The 25,234-nt window shown below is 40.6% G+C and overlaps 1 protein-coding gene across 1 annotated transcript in view; it reads left to right on the plus strand.

The window, feature by feature from the left end:
• The window catches only part of ZFHX4 (zinc finger homeobox 4), a 177,856-nt gene that overhangs the window by 24,004 nt on the left and 128,618 nt on the right, over positions 1 to 25,234 (plus strand). The window contains exons 2-3 of the mRNA XM_036264369.1: positions 1 to 1,201; positions 2,083 to 2,585. The exon at positions 1 to 1,201 is cut by the window's left edge and continues 1,438 nt beyond it. Coding sequence (XP_036120262.1) covers positions 1 to 1,201; positions 2,083 to 2,585 — 1,704 coding nt within the window. The remainder of the gene's footprint in view (positions 1,202 to 2,082; positions 2,586 to 25,234) is intronic.

Consider the following 25,234-nt stretch of genomic DNA (forward strand, 5'->3'; position numbering starts at 1 on the left):
AGTGAGCCCCCCGAAGCGGGAGATGAGGACGAAGAGGACGCCTACTCCAATGAGCTTGATGACGAGGAAGTATTAGGTGAACTCACCGATAGTATTGGTAACAAAGATTTCCCTCTCTTAAACCAAAGCATTTCTCCTTTATCATCCAGCGTGCTAAAATTTATCGAAAAGGGTACCTCGTCCTCCTCGGCGACTGTCTCCGACGACACGGAGAAGAAGAAGCAGGCTGCTGCCATCAGGGCCGGCGGCAGTGTGGCTCATACCTACGGCCTGGGTGGCAAGGACTTCGCAGAAGCAGGTGCCAGTAAAGACAGCGTCACGGCTGCTCACCCCTGCGAGACAGGCCGGGGGGACGAGGACAGTGCGGCTCCTCCTCACCAGCATGGCTTTGCCCCCAGTGCGCCCGGCACCCCGGGGCCCGGAGGGGACGGCTCACCCGGCAGTGGCATCGAGTGTCCAAAGTGCGACACGGTTCTGGGGTCTTCAAGGTCTCTGGGTGGTCATATGACTATGATGCACTCAAGGAACTCTTGCAAAACCCTCAAGTGTCCCAAATGTAACTGGCACTACAAATACCAGCAGACCCTGGAGGCCCACATGAAGGAGAAGCACCCCGAGCCCGGCGGCTCGTGTGTTTATTGTAAGACTGGACAGCCTCACCCCAGGCTCGCCCGCGGGGAGAGCTACACGTGTGGCTATAAACCCTTCCGCTGTGAGGTTTGTAACTACTCTACCACTACCAAAGGCAACCTCAGTATCCATATGCAGTCTGACAAGCACCTGAACAACGTTCAGAATCTCCAAAACGGCAACGGGGAGCAGGTGTTTGGCCACTCTGCCCCCGCCCCCAACACCAGCCTCAGTGGCTGCGGAACACCCTCTCCGTCCAAACCCAAGCAGAAACCCACCTGGCGGTGTGAGGTTTGTGACTACGAAACCAACGTCGCACGGAACCTTCGGATTCATATGACCAGCGAAAAGCACATGCATAACATGATGCTTTTGCAGCAGAACATGAAGCAGATCCAGCATAACCTGCACCTGGGCCTGGCCCCGGCGGAGGCAGAGCTCTATCAGTACTACCTGGCCCAGAACATAGGCCTGACCGGGATGAAGCTGGAGAACCCTGCCGACCCCCAGCTAATGATCAGCCCCTTTCAGCTGGACCCGGCCACAGCCGCGGCCTTGGCACCGGGACTCGGTGAGTAGTTACTGCTTTTCTACACTCCTGTTAGCTCCTCATCACATTCTGATTTGGCCTGATGCACCCAGATGAAGTGGTGAGTGCAGACACATTGGGGACAGCTTACTAGAAGGGACTTTCTCTTTAAGCTGACAATCAAACCACTTGGGCTTCACTTCAAACCTGAATGAACTCCACAGAGGAAGCAGTTAAGGGGTCCAGGGCCGCCTGAGAGGAGTTAGCAAACTTTGTCTTCATTCATTCATTCATTCATTCAGTAGTTTCATGAACTAACCCACATGTGTGATTTGCCTGCAGTCATTAGCTATATATCTTCCAAGGTTGATACCTTCGATTTTGGCAATTAGTCCCTAAAATATCAAACTTGAGCTTCTAAAGGGTAGACCATTATTTTTAATGAAATATTTGTGAAAACTATTGTCTGTGATTGAAGATAATTAAACTACTTACAGTAATTCCGTTACCTTATCCCAGGTATTTGGCAAGAGATTACAGGCACACCTACAGTGTTAGCCAAATCTTATCAAGCTTTAAGACAAATTGTGAAATAACAATTAGTGCTTATGTAAGTTTATCTAGGCTCTTAAATCGCAAGCACGTGACTGTTTGTTATAGTATCGATCACCTCTCTTGCCCTGCAAAATACAAATTTCAGAATGACATCATGCCCAGTAGGAGTAATTAAAGCTATCTGATGAGGGCATTTAGAAGTTGAAAGGGATGATTGTAATTGATCCCGATTCAATCCTATTACAGCTTTTTATGGTTTAAGCTCTAGAGAAAGCACATTCCTGGTCAAGACTTTATTTTACAGATTCCTTTGTGTGTGCTGTGTTTTCTAGTGTCTATTTTTCCTTTTAATTTTTTTCTTCCTGTAGTAAATAATGAGCTGCCGCCTGAAATCCGGCTTGCCAGTGGTCAGCTAATGGGTGATGACCTGTCCCTCCTTACTGCAGGAGAGCTGTCACCTTATATCAGTGACCCAGCACTGAAGCTATTCCAGTGTGCTGTGTGCAACAAATTCACCTCTGACAGCCTGGAGGCCCTGAGCGTGCATGTGAGCAGCGAGCGCGCTCTCCCTGAAGAGGAGTGGAGGGCTGTAATTGGAGATATCTACCAGTGCAAGCTCTGTAACTACAACACTCAGCTCAAAGCCAACTTCCAGCTCCACTGCAAGACTGACAAGCACATGCAGAAGTACCAGCTTGTGGCTCACATTAAAGAAGGGGGCAAAAGCAACGAGTGGAGGCTCAAGTGCATCGCCATTGGCAACCCTGTCCACCTGAAGTGCAACGCCTGTGACTACTACACCAACAGTGTGGATAAGTTACGCTTGCACACCACCAATCACAGGCACGAGGCGGCCCTGAAGCTCTACAAGGTAAGAGTGACATCCTTTTCCCTTGGCACAGACACGGGAAGGGAATTAACTGTTTCAGAGCTTGGAGCACAAATCTACAAGTTAAGAAAAAAAAAGAAAAGAAGGGCAAGGTACACAGTGTCTGCTGAACATTACTACATATTATGTTGAAATCTAGGGAACTGGAGAATTTATTTGAAAGACTGGCCATATATCCCTTTACACCTATCTCAGTGGCATTGATTGCTTCTGGTTTCCCCCAAATACAATAATTTTTCTGATTATTTTCATATATAAAACAATACTTTTAGACCTCTGTTATTGACTGATTTAAACAAAAACATAATGTACCGTTCATGGCTAAGTGTGAATGGTTACAGGGAGTAGAGGACAAAAATAGTGCTACCTTGCGAATACGTCATCTTTTGTTTGGTGACAGGGTGAGACAGTGTGTTCATTTTGCTTTTTTTTTAAGTTCCTGGTAGTATTGAGTAAACACACACTCTCTCTCTCTCTTTAGCATCAATTGGAATTCTTTTTAACACTTGTTATTTTGCCTGACTTTTCCCAGCTAGTGATGTTTGTATCCCCCCCAATGGGTGTGGCGGGGATAAAAATGTCCATTCAGTGGCAACTATACTTTTATCTTTGCTGGGAAGAAATGATGCAGATGTAATGAATACGTACAAGTGATGAACACCACTGATTGCACAACTTGTCATGACTTTTTCTAAACCCTGATTACTGGTTAATTTCTTTTTGGCAGTTGGTTTACTGGTTTGGCTTAATTGTCTTGGTTCATGTACACGAGGAACAAGTTCATTTTCATGATAAATACTTGGTAACTTATTAAGAACTACTTTTGTCTAGAGGACATTAAAATTCAGAAAACATGGTGAACCATTCGTCACTGTAACAAGCTCTAAATATGATTACAAAATCCATTTTGCAAGTGTTATCTATTGATTTATACTAGAAATCAGTGATAACTATACTACCAGGAGTCAACCAGTGACTGTAGCACCTATGGCTTTTCTAATACTGTTTCAAACTATAAACACATGAAGAGAAGAGCAGACTGTGGTTGTCTAGAGCACGGGCAGGAATTATTTATTTGGGTTGGCCTGACACTGTTTGTTGAGGTTGTTTCTCGAAGTTCCATAAAATCCTAAAGACGTGTTGGGAGAATGTGTAACCTTGTTCTTGTGATGTCGACACTCTACGGATCAATAATGAAAGCATTAGATTTGGGTTACACAGTTTGAGGGGCGTTCAGGCCTTGATGGAAGATGGAAAACTTCTAAGTTGATGGTATTGAAAATATAATCTAACAAGCGAATTGTATTATAATTCACAGGGTTTACAGCAACAGTTGACAACCGTTCAATTGTCAACTTTCTGTTGTCGTTGTTGGTACCTGACCTATTAAAACTTTTAGAATACCTAGGAGGAGAAAAAAAACAACAAACATTAAGTTTGTATAAATAATAGATCTCAACCCTGGGAGCTAGATAGAATATTCATGAACTGGGGTTATATTCACATAGCTCCTCTAACACTTGAAATTAACATGTTGTGAAAAGAAGATATAAATGTATACATTTTTCTGTTTTATGACTCTCATGTGGGAAGCTCAAGAAAAGTAGAGTGTTACTGTTCATGTTCTCAGGAAAGATTATTTAATCTAATTGTTTGGTGATTATTTAGACATGTGTGTCCAGGTGTGTATTAAGTTGATCCATTCATTCCACGACCATGGATTGACCACACTCACTGTCTGCTGAGCAGTCCGCTGGGCGCCACAGTTAGTCTGGAAGTTCCTTTGAAGAAAGGTTTGAATATTGTCGTTGAATGGATAACAACCCAGTAAGATAAAGCCTTGTTTATAAAGAGGGTTTTAAAGCAGGAGAACTTTAGATCCCAGAACCAAAGGGTATATACCTCCTTTTACCTTACACATCTTATATTGTATAAACAGTTTCCCCCAACTCTTCTTTATTTGTTTATCTCTTAAACACCCAAACTCCAGTAGTGCAGTGTCTAAAAATAGTCAGTAAACAAACAAAGACACACTTTGAACAAACTTACCTTGAATTAAAAGAAGATTGAACAGAGAAATATTTGAGCTATTGCACCTTGGTGTGGGGCCATTGAACTCCACTGCTTTGCATTATCCTTCAAGGAGCATTCTTTATTTCTCGTAGCAACTGTAAAAGTCCTCCAGAGTAGCAAGGTATGAGGATGTCATTTCTACACTGAGTGACAAAAGTGGTGTGAGTCAGATGGAGAGGGAGGATTTTCAAGTGCAGTAATGAGGATTTTAGCAAGCTTGGTCGGCTCGTGTGAGCAAAATAAAATTGCTTCATAAGTAACATTAATTGCTTTTAAATGAGAAGCTAACAAATTGGCCAGGGCCTGGAAAAAAATGATGGTTTGTAATTTGGCTAAAATATTAAAATTAGACTTAAAATAGTTTCTGAGTTAATGACTAGACAATAATCTCCTATATAAAATTTATTTTCATTAAGAGCTTAATGTACATCATTTTGCATCGGGAATTATTCAGACTTCATGGGAAAGTGACAAGTAGCAGTTCTAAGACAAATGCAGAACTAGGGGAAGTCAGCTTTTCTTGTTATTGACAACATATTGATTCACAGCACTTTAAATGTGGGCGTGTGTCAGTCGATTTGAATAGACTCCCTCTTGCTGTATCACCTAAAAGAACTGTGTGTCCTCATTCCAATTGAAGGAGGTTAAAGGTTAAAGGTTAGGGGTGAGCTTAAAAGCATCATCTGCCTAGCTGCTTAACTTTAAACTGATCAATTTCATGAAAATCTGTTTTACAGATGTTGTTTTAATGTATTTGGCAGGATTTAGGCAGCTTTAACATTAGACGTATGCTAGTAAAAATTATTTCTTTATTTGACCAGAACAACACCTTTTCTTTTATGTTTAAGGTAGAAGGCTTGTGGGTTATGGTATTTTGGCAAAGAACCCAGAAGCAGAATGTGTTGATGATCTTTCCATATGGACTCAAAAAAAGAATACCTTTATGTCGATTGTTAACTGTGGCTGCAAAAGCAAGCAAAGCTGTATTCATTTTTCTGGTAGTATTATTTTCCTGAGAATTGTTTTCAAAAGGACTTTCCTTAAGAAAATCTTAACACATTTCTTCAAGCAAAATCCTTTGAAATGCTATTTTGATTTCCCCCCAGAAATTTTCATGATGAAGTAAAATTGGTCTGGGAAATTAAAACAATAAAATGAAACAGCAGTCTGCCCTTAATTTTCTCTTAGTGTGTGACACTGTATTTCAAGTGAGGTTAGTACTAAATACATAGAAAGCTACAATTAGTGTTGCAAGGTAAAATGAATATGCATCTATAGCTGTACCTATATGTGAATCGAATGCAGAAACAGTGTTTCTCAGCGACCCACTTTATTAGATTTTGTTATATTCCTCTAATCCCATGCCTTTGCATCCTCTACACATTTTTGTCAGTTGATATCCACATAATGAGCCCTTAATAAATATTTTTAGGCCGAATATCAGACTAATAAATAAACTGGAAACCGTTTTCAAGAAACCCCTTTAAAATGCATTGCAATTTGGTCTATCCATGAAATGATCCCAAACTTTTTTGTAAAAGGCCAGTAAAAAGATATAATGAAAAGCCACTTGGCAGTATACATTCAAGGTGAGACGGAACAAATAAGACTTGGGCAAAATTTCTGATTTACCCTTTCACTTATTCTTGGCCCAGAATGGCCAAGATGTTCCTGGCCGCTGATCAGGGGCCCCACCATTCTCTGCGGGACTTCCCACACCTGTGCTACCACTGCTATCAGGATAGGAGGTGTATTTTTAAGTGAGGTGTTCAAAGCTTTGCTGGTTCCTAGCTTTTTCTCTTCCTGCATCTCTAGCAGTGAAGCAGAATAGCCTGTCTGAATTCCATAATGCTGTTTCATATTTGGGTTTCAGATTGGCTGAGAGCAGTCAATGAATCTCTTGTCTCCATGGTGAGCAGAGAAACACACAGGGGACTGAGTCCTGGGTAACTTTCAGTGTAACATTCCCCCAAGGAACATTTTTGGGGTTTTCTCATTATCATGTTATGGATGAAAGAATCCGGGTTAAGAACTAAAATCCAGATATGGGGGAGGGTCACAGAAGAGAATGCAAGGAACCACTTTGGCAAAAGTATGATGGCAAGAAAATAAAAAAAAAGGAATAATTAGCCTCACCTACTGGGTTTTTTTTTTTGCTTTTTTTCACTGGTAGGAAATAATAACCTGATGGGTTTGGAATTAACAAAGAATCACAAGGATTTTTGTTACAATAGGCCTGAGTCTAACTTTGCAATTGAAAATCAAATACACCAGATATGTACCATTGCAATTATGGAGCTGTCATTGTCCCAGTGTGATGGTGAGAGAGGTCAGGAGATTGTGTGGGACACATTTGCATAAAAGTCATTGTACCAGGGGAAATTGGAATATGTGTGTGTATCTAAGAAACCAAAACAGGTTTTTCTCAATCTTATTCTAGTCATTTGTTCAGATGAAGAAAGCTGTTTTCAGAGATAAACAAAACTTATTCTCTTCTGTTGCTAAACGTTAACCTAAATATGGAAAATCGTGCACTTTTTTGTATTAGTTTCAGATTTATGTGCCTTTCAAGGTTGAAATGCAGTGTGAAATTCAATTCCAGTGCAGGATTTATTTTTTTAAAAAGGTGATCACTATTCAAGTTATTTTATTGTGTTCTCATGGAAAAAGTCAAGGCAGAGGTTGAGAAAACAGTTTTCATAGTAGAACAATACATGTTTGCATAATGCTTAGGACGAATAAATACACAGATCGAATGCAGAGGAGCTGGTTAGCTAATAGCAACTAATAAATTACCCATGTTCTCAGATCGCAGTGCCATTGGCCACCCTACCTGCTACGTCTACTTCTGTTTTTAAGTGAGGCATTTGCTGAGGCTCAGCCACGTGTTCCGACACGGTGACTCCAGCACAAACATGGACTTCTCACTGCGTTCACTGGGCAAGGAGCGCACTACATGATGAGCTGAATCCCTCTTTGTATTTCACTCGGGAAAAAATGACCCCAAACCTGTTTATCCAAACATATGATAGATGGATAGATAGATGATAGATAGATAGCAGTTTGTGGAAGGATTATGTTAGACCAGGTATTAGCAACTTTTTACATCCATTTCAGGATAGGGAAAATGATATTTAGTGTGTGAAATTGGGAGCAAACCCAGAAAACAATCAAGACAGCGCAGGGTGTCACTGGAAGCCTATTTTATCTTCGACCTGTCTTTCCTCACCCAGAGAGCTGTCTCCCTGCACGTCAGGCTCACACTGCTGTGCTCTTTCTGGTTTTCTGAATCCTCAGTTCTTTATCCCGCCTAGACCTTCTCTCCCTGAAGTACTCCCCGTTGCAGGATTACACGTCTAATTCCCGCAAGAAAACTGGCATTGCTTTAATTAAGGGGAAGGAAGCCTTTGATAAAAGCTGAGTAAACGTGTAAATGACTTTCTGGTCTTGCCCAGGGTGCATTTTGTTTCAAAGGGGCCGCTTCCTCTGATAAATTTCTAGGTGTTCGTCATTGTGTCAGAATGGGGATCAGGGAGGACAGTGCTGCACCCTGAGAGCTTCGTGAATTTGTCTCCTTCGGAACACACACAGGCAGACAGACTGAAACACACACACACACACACACCCTCCCCACCGCAGAAACACAGTAAAAAATTGGCACTGCTATTCCCTACACTTCAAGACCATGACACCTCGTACTTTACGATTTATGTTATGGATTTTGACTAACGCATGCTCCTTCCCTGTCCTGTCAAGTGTAAGTATGGTTTAACCAAAAGTAGTAAATGGCCCGTGGGTCACCCACGCCGAGGTCATTGAGGTCATGGGGACCAAGGTGCTATCTCATAATTAATGTGCCCTCCCTGCCTGTCTCTTTGGCTTCAGTTTAATCGTCCCTGTCAGTGGAGCTTGTTGGAAGTTGCTGAAATGTACGAGTGGGTCCCGGAATGCCATGCAGGGATGCAGCCAGAGTCATGTGTTAGCCAGGCCTCGTGCTGCTGAAAGGGTCTTGGCCTGGGGTGGAGGGAGGAGGAGCTGGCATGTGCATAATGACCTCGTTCTGCTTCCAGAACATCTGGCCTGCCCGACTTCTACTGGAAATGCTCTCCCGAGTTTGCTGTGAGTCTGAGCCTATGCTCGGGCTGAGTTCAATTAGACGTGGAGATTTGTTCATTATTCAGATAATGCAAGCCTTAAAAGGCACTTTCCCCCAAATTATCAGTGTATTGCATGAAGGCTTATGATGATATGATTTATTCAAAAGAAGAACAACAACCGAGGCCTTGCCCCCTTCCACCATGAGGAAATGGCTTCACGGATTCTGTAGCCTAGTCGAAGTGTGGTATGGGTTATGGGCACAAGGGTCAAGGTTCTTCCTGAAGAATACTTGAATGCTATCCCAAGTTTTACTTCTAGCAATCACAGAAACATTTACTGAGCACTTACTATGTACCAGTTTTTAAAACTTCGCTGTGTATGGGTGATGTGTCCCATTCATGTGGTAGGATATAAGCCGTGTTTTCTAAAGCTATGCTTCCTAACTCATTCTGCTCTTCCAGTGTGGCAGGGATATTAATAAAAGTCAAAGGTTAAATCCATAGACTAACCATCAAAAGCTTCTATGCTTTCTTTTTTCTCTTTTACCAATGGTTGGATTGTCAAAGCACTGAGTGTGACTGCTCTCTTGGGTCACCCGTCGATGTAGAACATTGTCACTTGTATATCTCGGCTTACTCTTCCTGCCCTCTTGCAGGGCAATACTTTATTGATCAGTTTCAGGCAGGTGTTATGGTAGGAACGTGAGGATAGCAGGGATAATACCTGTTCTGGTATTATCCTTGGTAGTAAAAATTGTGCGTGGCAACATTTTATTTTACTTGGTTTTGCAATCTTTGACTAATGTTTTAGTTTTTTTTTAGGAAACCTACTTTTGCAGCTTTAACTATTTACAATATTAAATGTGTAAATGTGTATATGTAAGTATAAAAATGTACTCTGATCATACTTTCAATAATTATTGATTCAGATTTTCCTAAAACTTTTCTTTTATTGGAAATATTAGATGGCATAGAATATACATTTTGCTCTCCTTGTTGCCTAAGGAATAAATGTTAGGGTTACATTTTCCCATTAAGCAATTTTTAAGGAGAGGTGTAGAGGAAGGTTAGGGTTGAATAATTCTTCGTGCCTGGTTATATGCTGATAAATTTAGTGGAATGCAGGGCTGAGGTAGAAAGAAATGAGCTATTGAGAGGTTTGACGGTATTGCTTAACTCTGGTTTGGGAGCAAAGCTTTTAAAATTTTAAATATTGATATTTTTTAGGCTATGTTTATGTGTCCTCCGTCAAGAAGAGGCAGACTTGGCTATTGACTGTCTATATATGATTTTTGAGATACCGGCAAGAATCTTACCCAACTTAGCCCTTCTCCTGATGCCAGTCTGTCAACAGCGAAGCCATATTGGTAACTGACTGATCCAGTTATCACCTTTTAAAATGGTGCTACTTTTTGAAGAGAGAACCAATAGTGACGACAATCATAATAAGCTAAACTTCGTGTGTGCATTACCTCATTTCCTCTTGCAAACAGTTATATGTTGTTATTCCCACTTCGACGTATGAGGAAGCTGAGATTCAGAGCCAAGTCCTCGCAGACAGTAAGAGCCCGTGCTGGAGTTCTCACCATGCTCTCGTCTCACCCTAAGCCCCAGCCTGCAGAAGCTCTGCTGATAAAAACACATTTTGTACCTGGCCAGTGTGGCTCAGTGGTTGAGCATTGACCCACGCACCGAGAGGTCACCGGTTCAATTCCTGGTCAGGGCACATGCCCAGGTTGTGGTCCCGATGCCCAGGTTGTGGGCCTGATGCCCAGGTTGTGGATCCGATGCCCAGGTTGTGGACCCGATGCCCAGGTTGTGGGCCTGATGCCCAGGTTGTGGACCCGATGCCCAGGTTGTGGGCCCGATCCCCAGTGCGGGGCATGCAAGAGGCAGCCAATTGAAATTTTCTCTCATCGATGTTTCTATCTCTCTCTCCTTCTCCCTTTCTCTTTCTCTAAAATTAATAAAGAAAAAAAATATATATGTACATTTAAAAAAAAAAGAAAACCTATTTTGTTGTACTTGAGGAAAGAGCACTGGGGGTGAGAAAGGAAGGGGAAGGCAGGGGAGCTCAGAGGCAGACTTATGGTCTAAGGCTTAATCATTCTGGAGCCCACTCTTATTCCTGGATCAAGTTAGCAGACTCCCTTAAAGATACTGCATGTGCCATGTACGCTGGGAGCTGGCCAGATGGGTCTGCGTACGACTGCCGTCAGCTAGAACGATGCACTTAGCCTTGCTGGGCCATCTCCATGCTGGAAGGAGAAACTGCTTTTAAAATTGTCACCTGAATAGTTTCTGTCACAACAAGTCTTTCACTTGGAAGAAACTTCCTTTTGCCAGCTTTTTGGGGTGTTTGGTTTATTCAACAGAAAGGACTAATGGAATATTTGCAACTTATGGTGCCTGAGCCCCCATGCTTGCTAGTTTAAGCACCTTTGGAAGTTGCATGAATTCATCCAGGTCACCTGTACTAAATGGCACCCTGCTGCCCTGAGAAAGGGACTGTGCCTCCCTAAGCATTGAACTTACTACACACAACGGCCAAAGCTCGGCCTGCTCTCTGCCCAGAGCCCGAGTCTCTCTTTCCGTTTCCTGGCATCCTTATAATGACTAGAGGAAGTCCTAGTCACTTGCTACTTACTGCAGAATTTTTAAAAATCTGTTTTGGATCATTATTATTATTATTACTTTTGTCTTTCACTTCTACCTTGGGTCATTTAGGTGCAAGGTTCCAGGAATTTTCTTCCCGCTGTATGTTTCTAATGCACTATCTTCCTCTCTCTTCTCCTGGACATCTTGCTAATAATTCCAGTGGAGAGCCCCAGATCTTGTTAGAACTGTTTATAATGACCTAACTGCGAGATGCTCTGGGAAGTCTTGCTTCCCGGAGCCTGGCTACCCAACCCTGCAAAGAATTGCCTATCATTGCCATTGCTGCAGTTGGCCACACTCATGAATGAAATGCTTTTTATTAGAAAGTAAGGAGAGTGTGACTTTTGAAATGACAGGAGAGTTCTCAGTAGAGACGCTCCCAAGCCTATAGCTGGCGTGTGTAAAGCATGCAAGGACATTGTGATAATTATACTGTGCAGTGTCTTTCAAAGACTTTAAATCTTTCTAACTATTCATTTGGCAGGCCTGAGAACAACACTAGTATATGTCCCGAGGGCCTAAAATCATTCATTGTTCAGTTGTGGCAAATCAGGTAGCAAGTCTAATTGCCATAACCTCTGAAAGAGAGTCAGTTTACATGGTCTTTTCCTTAAATTCCATATATAGTCAGCACTTACCACCGAGAGTAGGTGACATCAGACCTGGGGGGGGGGCTGAGTGACCCCAATTTTTACACCAAATAAACAGTGTTGTTCTCCGAAATAAGATTAACATGTCAAAATGGGAATTCTGCGAACAATAGCGTGTATTTTCTGAAGTTATTTTATTGGGTAAATTGATATTGCACAATATTTTAGAAGGGAGCAAACTCTCTCCTATTTACTATGTGAGACTATTATGACTTTTCTACAGAGGCCCCACCTACAGTGTCTTTTGAGAAATAATTTGGCTAAAAGCAAGTTCTGGTTTATTGTTGGGTGTTTTGGTTTGGTTTGGTTTATTATAATTTTTATTAGCAGATTAAGTAATTAAAAAAACACACTTGGATTTTTCCATGATGAGTGTTCTCTGAGAAGATACTCCCTAGTCTCATAACCGAATTCCTTAAAAATATGTCCAAGAGGAACTCATAAATAACTTTTTTTCCCCCAGAGAAATACAGTATTTGGCTCTCTTAACTCTTTAAGAGGATTAAGGTAGGCTTTATGAAGAATTATTTCACTTTTAGAGTATTTATTAACCCAGAAATAGAATTAGCATCTTTAAGTCATAAATGAAAAACTGCCTTTCCAATTGCTTAATTTTTACAACATTTATTTAGATAATATGTTTCAAAAGAGACTCACAGGTATGATATTTACTTATAAGTTCCTGTAGCATGTACTAGGTCACTTTGTTCCTTCTCGTGGAACTTGATAACTTATTGGAAAACCATTGATGCAGAAGTACATTGAAATTGATGTTCTTCTTCTTCTTCTTTTTAATGTATGCTAACCCTTTTCCAAAGAGTGAACAATTTAATTCTTTGTCAATAGGTATAGAAGAATGTGGATCTATTCAGGTCCCATGTGTAAGGTGGTTAGAAAAGCAAAATGCCAGTATTCCAGGGCTGTTTTCAGTATTCATCCAGGGAGACTTATTTTGTTCAAACCCTGCAGCAAATTGTGCATGTGCGTGTGTGTGTGTGAAAGAAAGTACAGCATATAAAGACTTATTTTAAGAAATTGATGAAGATGATGAAGATTATGAGTTAATCATTAATTCCACTCATTTTGTTTAAAAAGTAGATCACAGAAATCTCTTCCTGCACACTGTAAGTGTTCTCAGTCCCTGGAGATAATAAACCTTTGATGATGTTGTGCAAGACTCGTCAACAAGCACAGAAATCAGTTCTGAATGTACACATGACTAATCAAAGGTTCAGGGAACAGGATATGATTCGGTAAAAGTGACAGGTTCTCCGACAAGCAAATGGCCTCACTAATTGTGGGAGCACCTTCAGCCTTGCTTCCCTTTACAAAAGGCAGGTCCTGGTCCCACCACTAGGGCAGGCGTTTGTTGTTTTTTTTTTGTTTTTTTTTTTTTACAAATGCTCGAGCAACTGTCTTTTAAAAAATATCCTTAAAAGCAAGGGTTTCCTCAAATTAATTTCTATCTAATTAGTACTCTACTCTCTTCTTTGTCTTAAAGTTGCAACAGATACCACAAGATGCTTAGACTCAGAAGGATCCGTGAAATTCAGGGAATTAGGTAACCAGAGCAGGTATCTTCCTCAAGTGATAACTGTCAGATATCCATAGTGGGAAAATGATGGAGCAAGCTCATCAATGAAGCATGAACTTATGTAGGACAATGGGACTAAAAGTTTCAAGAAATCAGTTGTAAGTAGAAAAGGACCTAAAGTTATATGTTACTAAGTCTACCACGTAGGCAGTACAGTGAATGTTGAGGTCATTGCCTTCTGCCTACCTGCTGCTTCTTTTTTATTTGCAACAGCTTATTGAGATATAATTCATACAGCATGCTGGTCATCCATTTTAAGCATACAATTAAATTTTTAAAAAATATTCACAGTATTATGCAACCATCACCATAATCGACTTTAGAGCATTTTCAACACTCCGAAAAGCATCCTGTACAATGGAGCCCACCCCCTCACCTTACTAATCCCAACCCAGGCAACCACTGATTGTTTCTGCCTCTATAGATTCGCCTGTTCTGGACATTTCATATAAATGGAATCATACCTTATATGGTTGTTTGTGACCAGCTTCTTTCACTTAGCGTAAATGTTTACAAGATTCATCCATAATCATCGCATGCATCAATACTTCATACCTTTTTATTTTGGAATTTCCATTGTATGAATAAACTACATTTTATTTCTTCTCTCCTCAGCTGATGGGCATTTGAGTTGTTCCCAGTTTTTTGACTGTTATAAAGAATGGTGCTATGTACATTTATGTACAAGTTTTTATGTGGACATATTTTCATTTCTATGGGTGTATACTTAGGCATGGAATTCCTGGATTGGCAATCACTAATATTAACTGGATACCCGCTACGACAGTCAGTTCTTATTTTGCCTTGGTCAACTCTTTCTCTGATCTTCTCTAAAGAATATTACACATTTTTGTCACTCTCCTATTGCTCCTTCTTAATCTCTGCTTCACTCTGGCCAGAAGTTCAGTGAGCAACTTAATAGTACTAATGTGTATTGAGCAGTTACTAAATGGCAGATAATCATCTGAATTCTTTAAATATAGTAACATTTAATTCTAAGAACAACCCTATTGGGTAGTTACTATTATCACGCCCATTTTGAAGATGGGGAACTAACGCGATGGAAGCATATTTCATTTATTCACAATTACATAGCTGGTCACAGTGAGAGCTGAGTCAGGATTTGAACTCAGATGGACTGGTTCCAGCACCCATGATCTTAAAAGGGATACTGCTCCAGGAAAGATACTGCTTTGGGAAGGATATCTGGAAAGGAAGTTCTTGTTTGTGGCAGAAGGGGGTAAAAATAAGAGTGTAATTGTACTCGTTGACCTTCGAGAAGCACACGTATCCCCTGAGAGAGGAGGAAGAAAGGAATGATGGGATAGATAGAGATTTAAAGACTTTGGGAGGGGGTGGTGAGGGATATCAAATGAAAAATCACCAATAATATTGCGTAGGTTTTAGTTCTTCTTTTTATTGATTTTAGAGAGAGGAAGGGAGAGGGAGAGAGAGAGAAACATCGATGAGAGAGAACATCGATTGGCCACCTCTTGCATGCCCCCCCTCTGGGGATTGGGCCCACAACCTGGACATGTGGCCTGGCTGGGAACGAAATCGGCGACCTCTTGGTGCATGGGTCCATGCTCAACCACTGAACCACACTCCCTGGGCGGTTTTAGTTCTTTTTTATGTCAGAATGTAAACCATTTATTTGGTTCATGCTATGTTCTTTGAAAAAAATACCTATGAACTGAATTATCTGTATGTGTAGGAATGAAAAATTGGTATATTTTAAAACGTAAATTTACTAACACATATTTTGGTCTAGTAATACACAAATGCTTGTTTGTCCTCATTTGTTGAAAATGCCCCAGTGGTGAGTAGGACAGACACAGGGCAGATGAGGCAATTCCTGTCCTTACGAAGTTCACCAGTTTTTAGAAGAAAGTACATAATATTTTTTATCTGTGCTTTGTTTTCCCTTGTGAATTGTCCCTGGTAACAGTAGCTCTGAATTCCAGAAATTTGTAAGGATACTTTTAGTACTTTATATAACACTTTTTAACAATATTTACTCCTATGTGACATCTCAAAAGTTAATATTTAGATTTCCTATTGTATTCGGGAGGAAAAATTAGATTTCTGCCTTGCAAAACTTTGATAAAAAGTGTGGTTATTGTTTTCACACCAATAAAGATGTTGTCACCTTGTTGAAAAAGACTGCAGTCACAGTATAATATAGGTCTTCTCTGTTCTTGCCTGCCCCTCCCCACTTATATGATGTTCGTGAGCATGAGTTTCACATTTTCATGATGGTAAAGATATGAACAAACTCAAATATTACTTGGTGCTCTTTTGGCTAACCAGAAGAATTTTTTTTTTTCTTTTTGAAGGTATAAAACGTAAATATATTTATTTTTATTATCTGATGCATTAATCACTGGTAAAATAGTCTTCATGTGTTATCTGCAGCCATTTCAGGCATCACCCTTTTTTATTCAAACAGTTATAAATGTTCCTTGATGTTTTCCATTTCTAGAGACTTACCCATCTTCACAAAGCCTATGGACATGGGTAGGGTGAGGTCAGGGGTTGGGCCTCCAGCATTCCTACTGTGAGGACATAACATTGCGTAATTTCTTCTTTCTGTTTTGCTATGAAAACATTTTATGGGAAAATTATGCAAGAAAACATGATAAGCTCCCCTATTATCTCATGCTGAAAGAGTCTCTGGGACTGCTTCCTTGAGTCTGAGTCACAGTGAGGCTCAAGGACTCACTGCCTAGTTCAGCACTTACGTCCTTGGACACTGAGGAGCCCAATATGCATTGACAAGGTGGGCATCCCATTTGGATGCCCTCCCATTATTACTATGTTGGGGGGTGGAGAGTGATGGGAGGGTTTGGGGTGGTGTCTCAGAGAAAGGCAGAGAAAGCTGTGCCCACTTGTCTCCCTCTATCTCCATAACACAAGAAAATTGGAAAAGAAGAGTCCAGCACTTTTGAAATGTCTTCAAGTGTCCAATGGACTTTGTCACTCCTAATGTGTTTTCTGGCAAACATTTCTATGCCTCAGTTAATCTATTAGTAAACAGAGAGGGGGCAGGGAACAGCCCACTGAATTCTGCAGATCTCAATTAAGGTACAAAAATAGCTTTGAAAATAGTATTCTGAAGCTTTTCTTATATTTGAAAAATATTGCTGGAGTCTTGTCAGCATGTCTACTCCGTAGGCGTTGCTTTTCGTACATAGAGGAAACTTCTGCTTTTCTTATGATTGGGAAGACACGCTCCTTCTTAATTTCTGTGAGTGCACTTGGTTACACTATTATATCTAGGACTCTAATGCCTGAAAGGCGCTTCTTAACTTTATCTCTCCAATTGAAACTGGCTTTGAAGAGGAATGTAGCTATACTCATCAAATTGAAAAGGGGTAAATGCAGCTCATAGAAATAACTATTTGTGTATCTCCTTATGGGTTTTAACTTCGATACCCATTCTTTCTTAGAAGTTTGCCCACAGAAAAGGAATTGTGTATTACACTTTTAAATTCCAGTTTTCAAGTCTGCCAAGTGAGAATTTGCAAATTAGTAGTAGTAAGTGGAGCTCACAGCTGAAAAATGAATGTTTAAAGCTTCTGTCTCTGGCATTAATTTTACTTTTGCCTTTAGGCTGATACCACAATTTTTTCATCTATGAAATGGGTTCTGAGTTACATTATGATTAGAAAATGAGCATTAATTTAACCGTCTTTGAGATGTGGTTTAAGCGCAATCACTTCTGTGGTTCTTGTGTTGATTTTGTTCTGTGCCTTACCAAGTATCACATCTTAAATCGCTGATGTAGCTACACATGTATCAGGTTGCTGGTTTTCCATTTATTTTGTTTAATTTGCAAATATATGTTTATGTAGTTTTCTTGTAAACAGGAAGCAGGGTAATAATCATAGATGGAGAAATAACTGAACTGCATCTTTTAATCTCCTGCGTTTTATTTACTTACTTGACTAATCATTTCATTTATTCACTTATTGAGAACCACTCTGCCAGGCTCTGTGCAAGGGAATAAGGATAGAGGAGCAAATAAGTCAGACACTGGCCCTGCTCTGGAGAAGCCTATAGTTTTAGTGGAGGAGACAAGCATTAAACATGTAATCCCATGCCCGGTGGGTGTGGCTCAGTGGACTGAGTGTCTTCCCATGGATTGAGAGGTCCTGGTATGACCTGGTCAGGGCCCGTGCCCGGGGTTGCGGGCTTGGTCCCCCAGTAGGGAGCATGTAGGAGGCCGCTGATTGATGTTTCTCGCTCACATCAATGTTTCTATCTCTCCCTTCCTCTCTCTCTAAAAAAAAAAAAACAAAACGAAAATAAACAGCATAAAACATATAATCACATATTAGGCAAATGACTAGTTATTTGTATTGTAAACAAATAACGTAAGCAGTGTTTTAAAAATCTGGAGCATGTATGCATGTCTTTAGTACAGAGGTATTTGTGTAAATGAAAGTCTTCCTCAAGTCTTGGAAGAAAGTGAAGGATTTGAATGAATCCCTGCATGGAGGTATTGAGAGAAATGGCTGGGGGCTGAGCTGCATGACTTCGCTAGATAGCGGCTGTGGTGGAGATTTTATCAAAATGCAAGCACTTTCAACCTTTTTGGAGTCATGAAATGGACCTTCCAGAAATGGCTGCATGTCCAGTTCAGAAGTTTATACAGGCGATTATTTGGAAGGCGGGAGGAGATCATGGTGACCATTACTCCCTGTTGGAAATTTTAGAACATATTGGTTCCAAGGCCATGGCCTCTGGGGGTGCATTCAGGAATCTTTCCGTGTAAAGAGGTGATCCTGACAGTCAGCCAGGTTGGGGATTGCTGGACTAGATAAGGTCACTGCAGATCTAAAGACCCCATAGAGTTAGTGAACGTGGGGCTCTTACTAAGCTCGGCTCCCCTGGGTCTGTTCCTCCAGTGTCCAGAGAGAGGAACTTCGTCGGCTGTGGCCCTCGGTGAGCCCCCTTCTTTCCCACATGAGGACTTTGCTCAGGTCGGCCGATACTGCATATCTTGTCCAGGGAAATCACAGAAGGCAATGTCCTCTGTCTTACTCATTGTTTTGCCTCTAAGGACAAGAGTCTGACATATTTTGATACTTTAAAAAAAAAATTCATTTCAGTAGGAAATATAGCAAGCCTCTATAAAGATCACCTTCCTGTAAAAAACAGCTGTTCGTTTGTTGAAGTTCTGGTCCTTCAATGTGATTCCAGAAGTCAGTTAAAAAACAAACAGACAAAAGTCTAAGGTCCCTGGATTAGATTTTTGAGGAATATCTTTTGGGGCCAATTTTTGGAATTCTGCTTTGCCTCACCCTACTTGCAGAAATCCACCCTCCTGTACACAGATGTCCCCAGGCAGCAGACACACAGTCTATTTTCTGAACAGGATTCTATAGGTCTCAGGAGAGCTCCCTCCACATGCCCGATGGGTTGTGTGCTCATTTGTAGCTCACTGTAATGATTCTTCAGTTTTTCATTTTCTTGCTATTCGAGGATGGCAGATTCTGAGGTTTGTTTTTGGAGTTTTACTTCGTAACAGCATATTCTCTCTCTCTCTCTCTCTCTTTGTATCTCCATGGACATGGACATAAATGTGTGTGTGTGTGTGTGTGTGTAAAGACGTGTGTATCTCTTGATACTGTTTATGAAAGAGAACTGTGTATTGCATGGTTTATAATTTGTCAATTTTATTTTAATGACCTCCTGTACTCCTCTTTTCTCCCGAATATAACGTGTCATACAGATGCACTGGCGGCCACACTGACAACCAATGCTAAAAAGAAGCAAATAAACACGGCACCGAAGTTCACGCGCAACAGGGTCTCCCCCGTCACAAACCTGGTTCTGGCAAAGCTATTCTATTTTAACCACTTGCCAGTCAACAACTGGATCATTGTCTAGTTCATATAGAAGTACATTTTTTTTTTTTATAGATCAGCTTGAAATAATCAATCAATTCTGTACTGACCCCAAGAGCTATGTTTTAAAAGGTGGATCGACTATAACATGCCGACACCAGACTGTGTGAGTCCCACAGACATCACAGCCTGTGTTCCATAGAAGACCCAAACCAAGCAACCCCTCTCCCCACAGTCCGAATCAGACTAATAAAATAACTGGGTGTTTTGGTTAAAAAGGTCAAGCCAGTTATTTCAAGCTTTTGCTAATAATTGGCTTGATCGGATACTGAGCCCAGTTGATATGTATTAATACGTGCAGGGCAGAAGTTTCCTGACCTGGGTGAGCCCTGAGCATTTGGGACAGGTAGAAGGTTCAGTGAACACCGTTTGGAGTTTATGTTACAGTAAAAGACTGTACAGTATTGTATGTTTTTGTGACCTAAAGCGTTTTGCTCTGCTATGACGGACATGCCATCCTTAGCAGTGTCACAAATTAAAGCATTAGTGGATTTGTGTTGCTTGAGGAAGCCGCTGTATGAAATACCGGGAGGTGAAGGATGGGGACAGTTTGTGTGCCACCGTTCTGCTGCTGGTGGCCTGAAGCCTTGGAATGTACCTTCACTGAGAGCTTGACTGACCAGTTCATTATGCAAAACATATATCCTTACGCTTCTTAAAGCCAGACACATTCTCAAAGAAAAATGGTTTGGTGACTAGCAGAAAACAAAAATCAAAAGAGGATATTCTTACCCTGGCTGGTGTGGCTCAGCGGTTAGAGCACTAGCCCTTGCACTGAGTCACAGGTTTGATTCCTGGTCAAGGGAACGTAGCTGGGTTGTAGGTTTTGATCCCTGGCCCTGGTCCCGGTGCACGCAGGAGGCAGTCAGTCAATGTGTCTCTCTCACATTGATGTCTCTCTCTCTCTCTCTCTCTCTCTTTCTCTCTCTCTCTCCCCTTACCCACTTCCCTTCCACTTTCTCTAAAAATCAATATCCTTGGGTGAGGATTAACAGAAAAAGAAGAGGATATCTTTTTTTCAAAGAAAAAGCAAGATTTTGCTGCTTTTTTACAATGTGTATTTGCCATGCGGGCCTTGTTTGGGGTCTGTACGTTAAAAGTTAGTGATGATTTTGGAAATATATATTATTCCAAATTCCCTCTTTAATTTTGGTAGTGGTTTAAGAGAGTAATGCATTTAAGAGAGTATAACTACTGTACCACATTTTGTATCTGCCTAGGCATTTAAATGATTTTTCTTATTTCCACTTTTTAGCCTAGATTATGGATCTATTCTGAGAGAAAGTTATGGGAAATAACAACGATAGAGAATAAGAACCCAGGGTTAAAATTTTATGCACATTGAACTACAATGAGGGTATTAAAATTATTTCATCCCATTTGTAAAATATCTTCCATGACTATGAAAGAGCAATATTTCCCCAATTATATCTGGTTTAGCCTGCAAATGGATTACCTTCTAAGAACTCAAATAAAGCAAAGAGTCTAAAAATAATTGAAAGTGTAAGGACAGATAAGCTGGGCATATAAAGGCCCTGAGCAAACTTCTCTCAATAGCATTCACAGAACAGAAAAAAAATATCTTAACTCCCGCTCAGGACCAGATGAACGTTTTAACCCTCGGCGTCAGGAGGCTGCTTATTGACAGGGAGTGCCTCCCGCATAATTTCCAGTTCAATTCTCCAGTGTCTGGACGGTGACATTTTGACTCTCTCCACTATTAATAACCAGTTTTGATCTTAGGCCTGTCCAAGGTCAGGTGGACTGGCCAGGTCAGCCTGTTTGTCTGTGTGCACAGACTGTGACACCCACTCAGAGTGAGAGGTAGAGGGTGGGGTGGTGAGACAACGCTTATCACCTTTACAACACCCAAGGAAGCCTCTCCCTGCTGGGAACAAAGAGGTCCAGGGGCTACGGCTGCCTTCCTGCCCCCCACCCCATGCTTATAATATTTTCACAAATGCTGTACTGTTGAAGGAATGCATTTCAGAAGAGGCAAATTATTTTTAAGTCATCTCAATAAACAATACATGCAGGGTGGGCCAAAAGTAGGTTTACAGTTGTGAATATGCAAAACACAGTTTACTCTTGTATTATTATTTATTAATGATTATATTACTTTCCATATGAACAACTGTAAACCTGCTTTTGCTCCACCCTGTATCTGAATTATTATTTTGAACTTTTATAAAGATTTAACAGTGTTATATGGGGGTGGATTTTGAATGGCTTTTCCTTGCTTTAGGTAGATGACTCAGCTATGCTCAAGTGTGGTATCATTATTCCTCAAATGCCCCCCCAATTCACAAATAAATAGTATAGAAGTTCCAGATAAGCCACTTTGGAAGCTCTACAATGTGTGGGAGTCTACTATGAAACTTATCAAATGAAATATATATTTTATATATATGTGTGTATACACACACACACACACACACACACCCCTTACCTCTTTCTGAGTAAAAATTCCTAAGAATCTATTTGGTTCCTAATTGATTTTCTAAGTCGGTTGTTCATTGAATAGATAAGTAGTGCCTGTGATGTTTGATTACAGAGCAAGGCACCCATTTAACCTTCTGTTCTCTCCTGGCCAGGATTTCAAATACAATAGAACGTCCCTCCCTGAGGCTCAGCAGGATTAGACAGTTCACAGTAATCCCTGATATGCTGAAATAGACCTGATAGAACTTCACCTCACTTGTTTAGGATTATGCTCATGAATTCAGCTCACCCACCAGCATTAACCCTTTAGGGACTTGGACTGGGGTACTTTTATCAGCAAAAGCTGTGGATGAGCAGGCACCTATTAATAAATTCTAAGACCTTGTTTCTTTTCCAAAGTGGAAGAATAATTTAGGAACAGGTGTGATTGTTCTATCTGAGTGTTTCCCCCTGCCCAAATTTTGCATCTCAAATATCTGTGTCTCAAGATTTATAGTAATTTATCTTCTTGAATATGATTTAAGAAACTTTAGGAAAAGTTCTGGTCTGTGCAATAGCTTTTCCACCACAGCCACAGTTCAGTCGTCTTGGGGAGGTGAGGACGAATGACTTCATGGAAAGTGGGACCTTGATATTGTAGGTTAGCTGGAACCAAGGCAAATATGAAAATCCCCAAACCTCATTTTAGCCAGTGGTTTCCAATCTCTTCCTTTTCCTTTCATTAGCGCAAATTCCATAGGTTTGAGTTTAATTTTCTCTCTCTCCCCTCTGGGGGATATGAAAATGAGCTTCGAGATGGCCAAGAGGCAGGAAATCAGTGGGTGAAAAAGAACTAGCAAAGGTAGAGTTAATCCACAAATTGGAAAGTCAGCCCCATGTTAATCAAGAGATGAAAGGAAAAGCACTCTTTCAATGCAGGTGGTGGCAGTACCAACCTTTATCATTTTTTTTTTAAATAATTTGCATTACATATTGTACCTGACACTATTAGACCACCAAAATTAGTCCTTCTGAAAGTCACAGGTTTGAAATGGGTTACTTGTGACAATGAACACAGTCTGAGAGAGCCCCCCCCTCCCAATTGTTGTGGAAATGACTACCCTGACTCATTTCGGTATTTCTGTGTTGACTCTTTAAATATTCATATTCACAACTAATTCTATTAATTATTGAAATAAGTGATTCTGATTTTGATGATGAGATGATCTCCCACTATGTTCAAAGGTTTTAGAAAAATGTAAGTTTTATTTGAGAGACTTAGCCTCCAAATAATGCCGTGATGATGAACACGACCTTGTTGCCCAAAGTAATATTTCAAGGTCGGAGATGATTTAATGCTAAACCATTGGTTCATCCACCTCCTTTCCTGAAATTGCTTTTGCTTGTTGCTCCTCAAGGGTTTGATTAGAGAAAACATTTGTTTTTACTTAAAAGTTTTCATAGAGCGAATACCATCACAGTAAAAGATAACTGCAAAGACGTTTTGGAAGACTTTTCTGTCCTTCACCACATCCCCCATCCTCTAGATTTGATGATAGCCAACATCAAGTCTACCAGAGGAGAAATATGGTGTGTACCTTGTGCTTTGAAGCTCAGTTTTTTGTAAGAAATTAAATAAATCCAGTGAGTAAATGGATGGTATTAGGCTTAAACAATGGTCCTGCTCTAATAATATTTTGTTTTATTTGGTAGGAAGTGAAGAGATTCTGTGAGTTGTGATGTAAGGTGATTCTGGCCAATTTTTAACAATCTTTCTTTTTAATTATTATTATTATTTTTTTAGATAGAGTAGAAGGGAGAGAGGGAGAGAGAGATAAAAAACATGGACATGCAAGCGACACATTAATTGGTTGTCTTCCGCACTACCCTGACCGGGACTGGGGATCAAACCCACAACTAAGGTATGTGCCCTTGACCAGGAGTGAACCTGGCCACTCTTTGGTCCGTGGGCAGATGCAACCTTTCCTTTTACTGTACAAAATATCTAATTTTCATGGCTTTAGAGAGCAAAGATGATTTCTGTTGTTCAATGTAGGTGACATATTATTCCAATTAATGGGAAAAGTTCTCCCCTAGGGTAGATGAGTTGAGGACGGGGCCCCGTGACTCTGTCTGACAGTGGTCCTCGAGTCGCCCTCTTCTCCTGACATGCTTTTACATGTGCTGTTGCTAAAATTCCAGTTCTTTGTTGTACGTTATAAAATTCTATTGCATCAGCATGAACAAAACAGAAATATTATAGACGTGAACCTTTCACCCCAAAAGACATATAACAGACTGAAAAGCTCCAGACCAGGGTAACAAGAATGCTTGCAGCCAGCATGGATGGCTTTGCAGATGACTAAAAGCTGGTATTAATAAATCTCGAACGAAGAAGAATAGGAGCAGAATTTACTGAAGTCTATGAAATAATAAAGGGACGTGAAGCATGTGCTTCTTTGTACTGTGTGTCAGAAAGAACGAGAAATCCTTCCATGTAGCTGAGAGAAAACAAATTTCACAGTGACAGGAGGATTTGGTGTGTGTTTGTATTTCTGTTTTCTAATAAAAAGTAATTTACCCCAAGAATAATTGAATTAGAAGATTCTGGAAAAACTAATTCATCTTGGAATAGTAAGGACAAAGGAGACCTTGAGGAGTCTCCTTGGCAGACAGGCAGTATGAAAACCATCCCCCAAAGAAGTCCATCTGCATTATTTTTGAAGAAAGAGAACTCGTCGAGTTGTGACCAGTGGAATGCTTTGTGACCACATGAACAAAGGGCTGATGACGGCAGAGTTTACAACTCTGAAGCAAACTCATCAATTCTGCAAACTTGGTATTTATTGTATGCTGTGGCAAAAATTTTTAAGTGTTTTTTATTTTATTTTATTGATTTGAGAGAAAGAGAGGAAGGAAGAGGAGAGAGTGGGAAAGTGAGAGAGAACATCGATTTGTTGTTTCACTTATTCACGCATTCATTGGTTGTTCTTGTGTATCCCCTAACTGGGGATCAAATCCACACCTTGGCATATGGGATGATGCTCTAAGCGACTGGGCTACCCAGCCAGGGCCTTAAGTTTTTTTTTTTTTTTTTTTAAATTTGTCTCAATAGCATACTTTAAAGCCACTTAAAACATTTTTTTTCTTTATTGATTTAAGAGAGAGAAGAAAGAGAGAGAGAGAGAAACATCAGTGAGAGAGAACATCGATTGGTCCCTTCCAG

This window comes from Molossus molossus, unplaced genomic scaffold (genome assembly GCF_014108415.1).
Source record: "Molossus molossus isolate mMolMol1 unplaced genomic scaffold, mMolMol1.p scaffold_m16_p_16, whole genome shotgun sequence".
In the NCBI taxonomy this organism is placed as follows: Eukaryota; Metazoa; Chordata; class Mammalia; order Chiroptera; family Molossidae; genus Molossus; species Molossus molossus.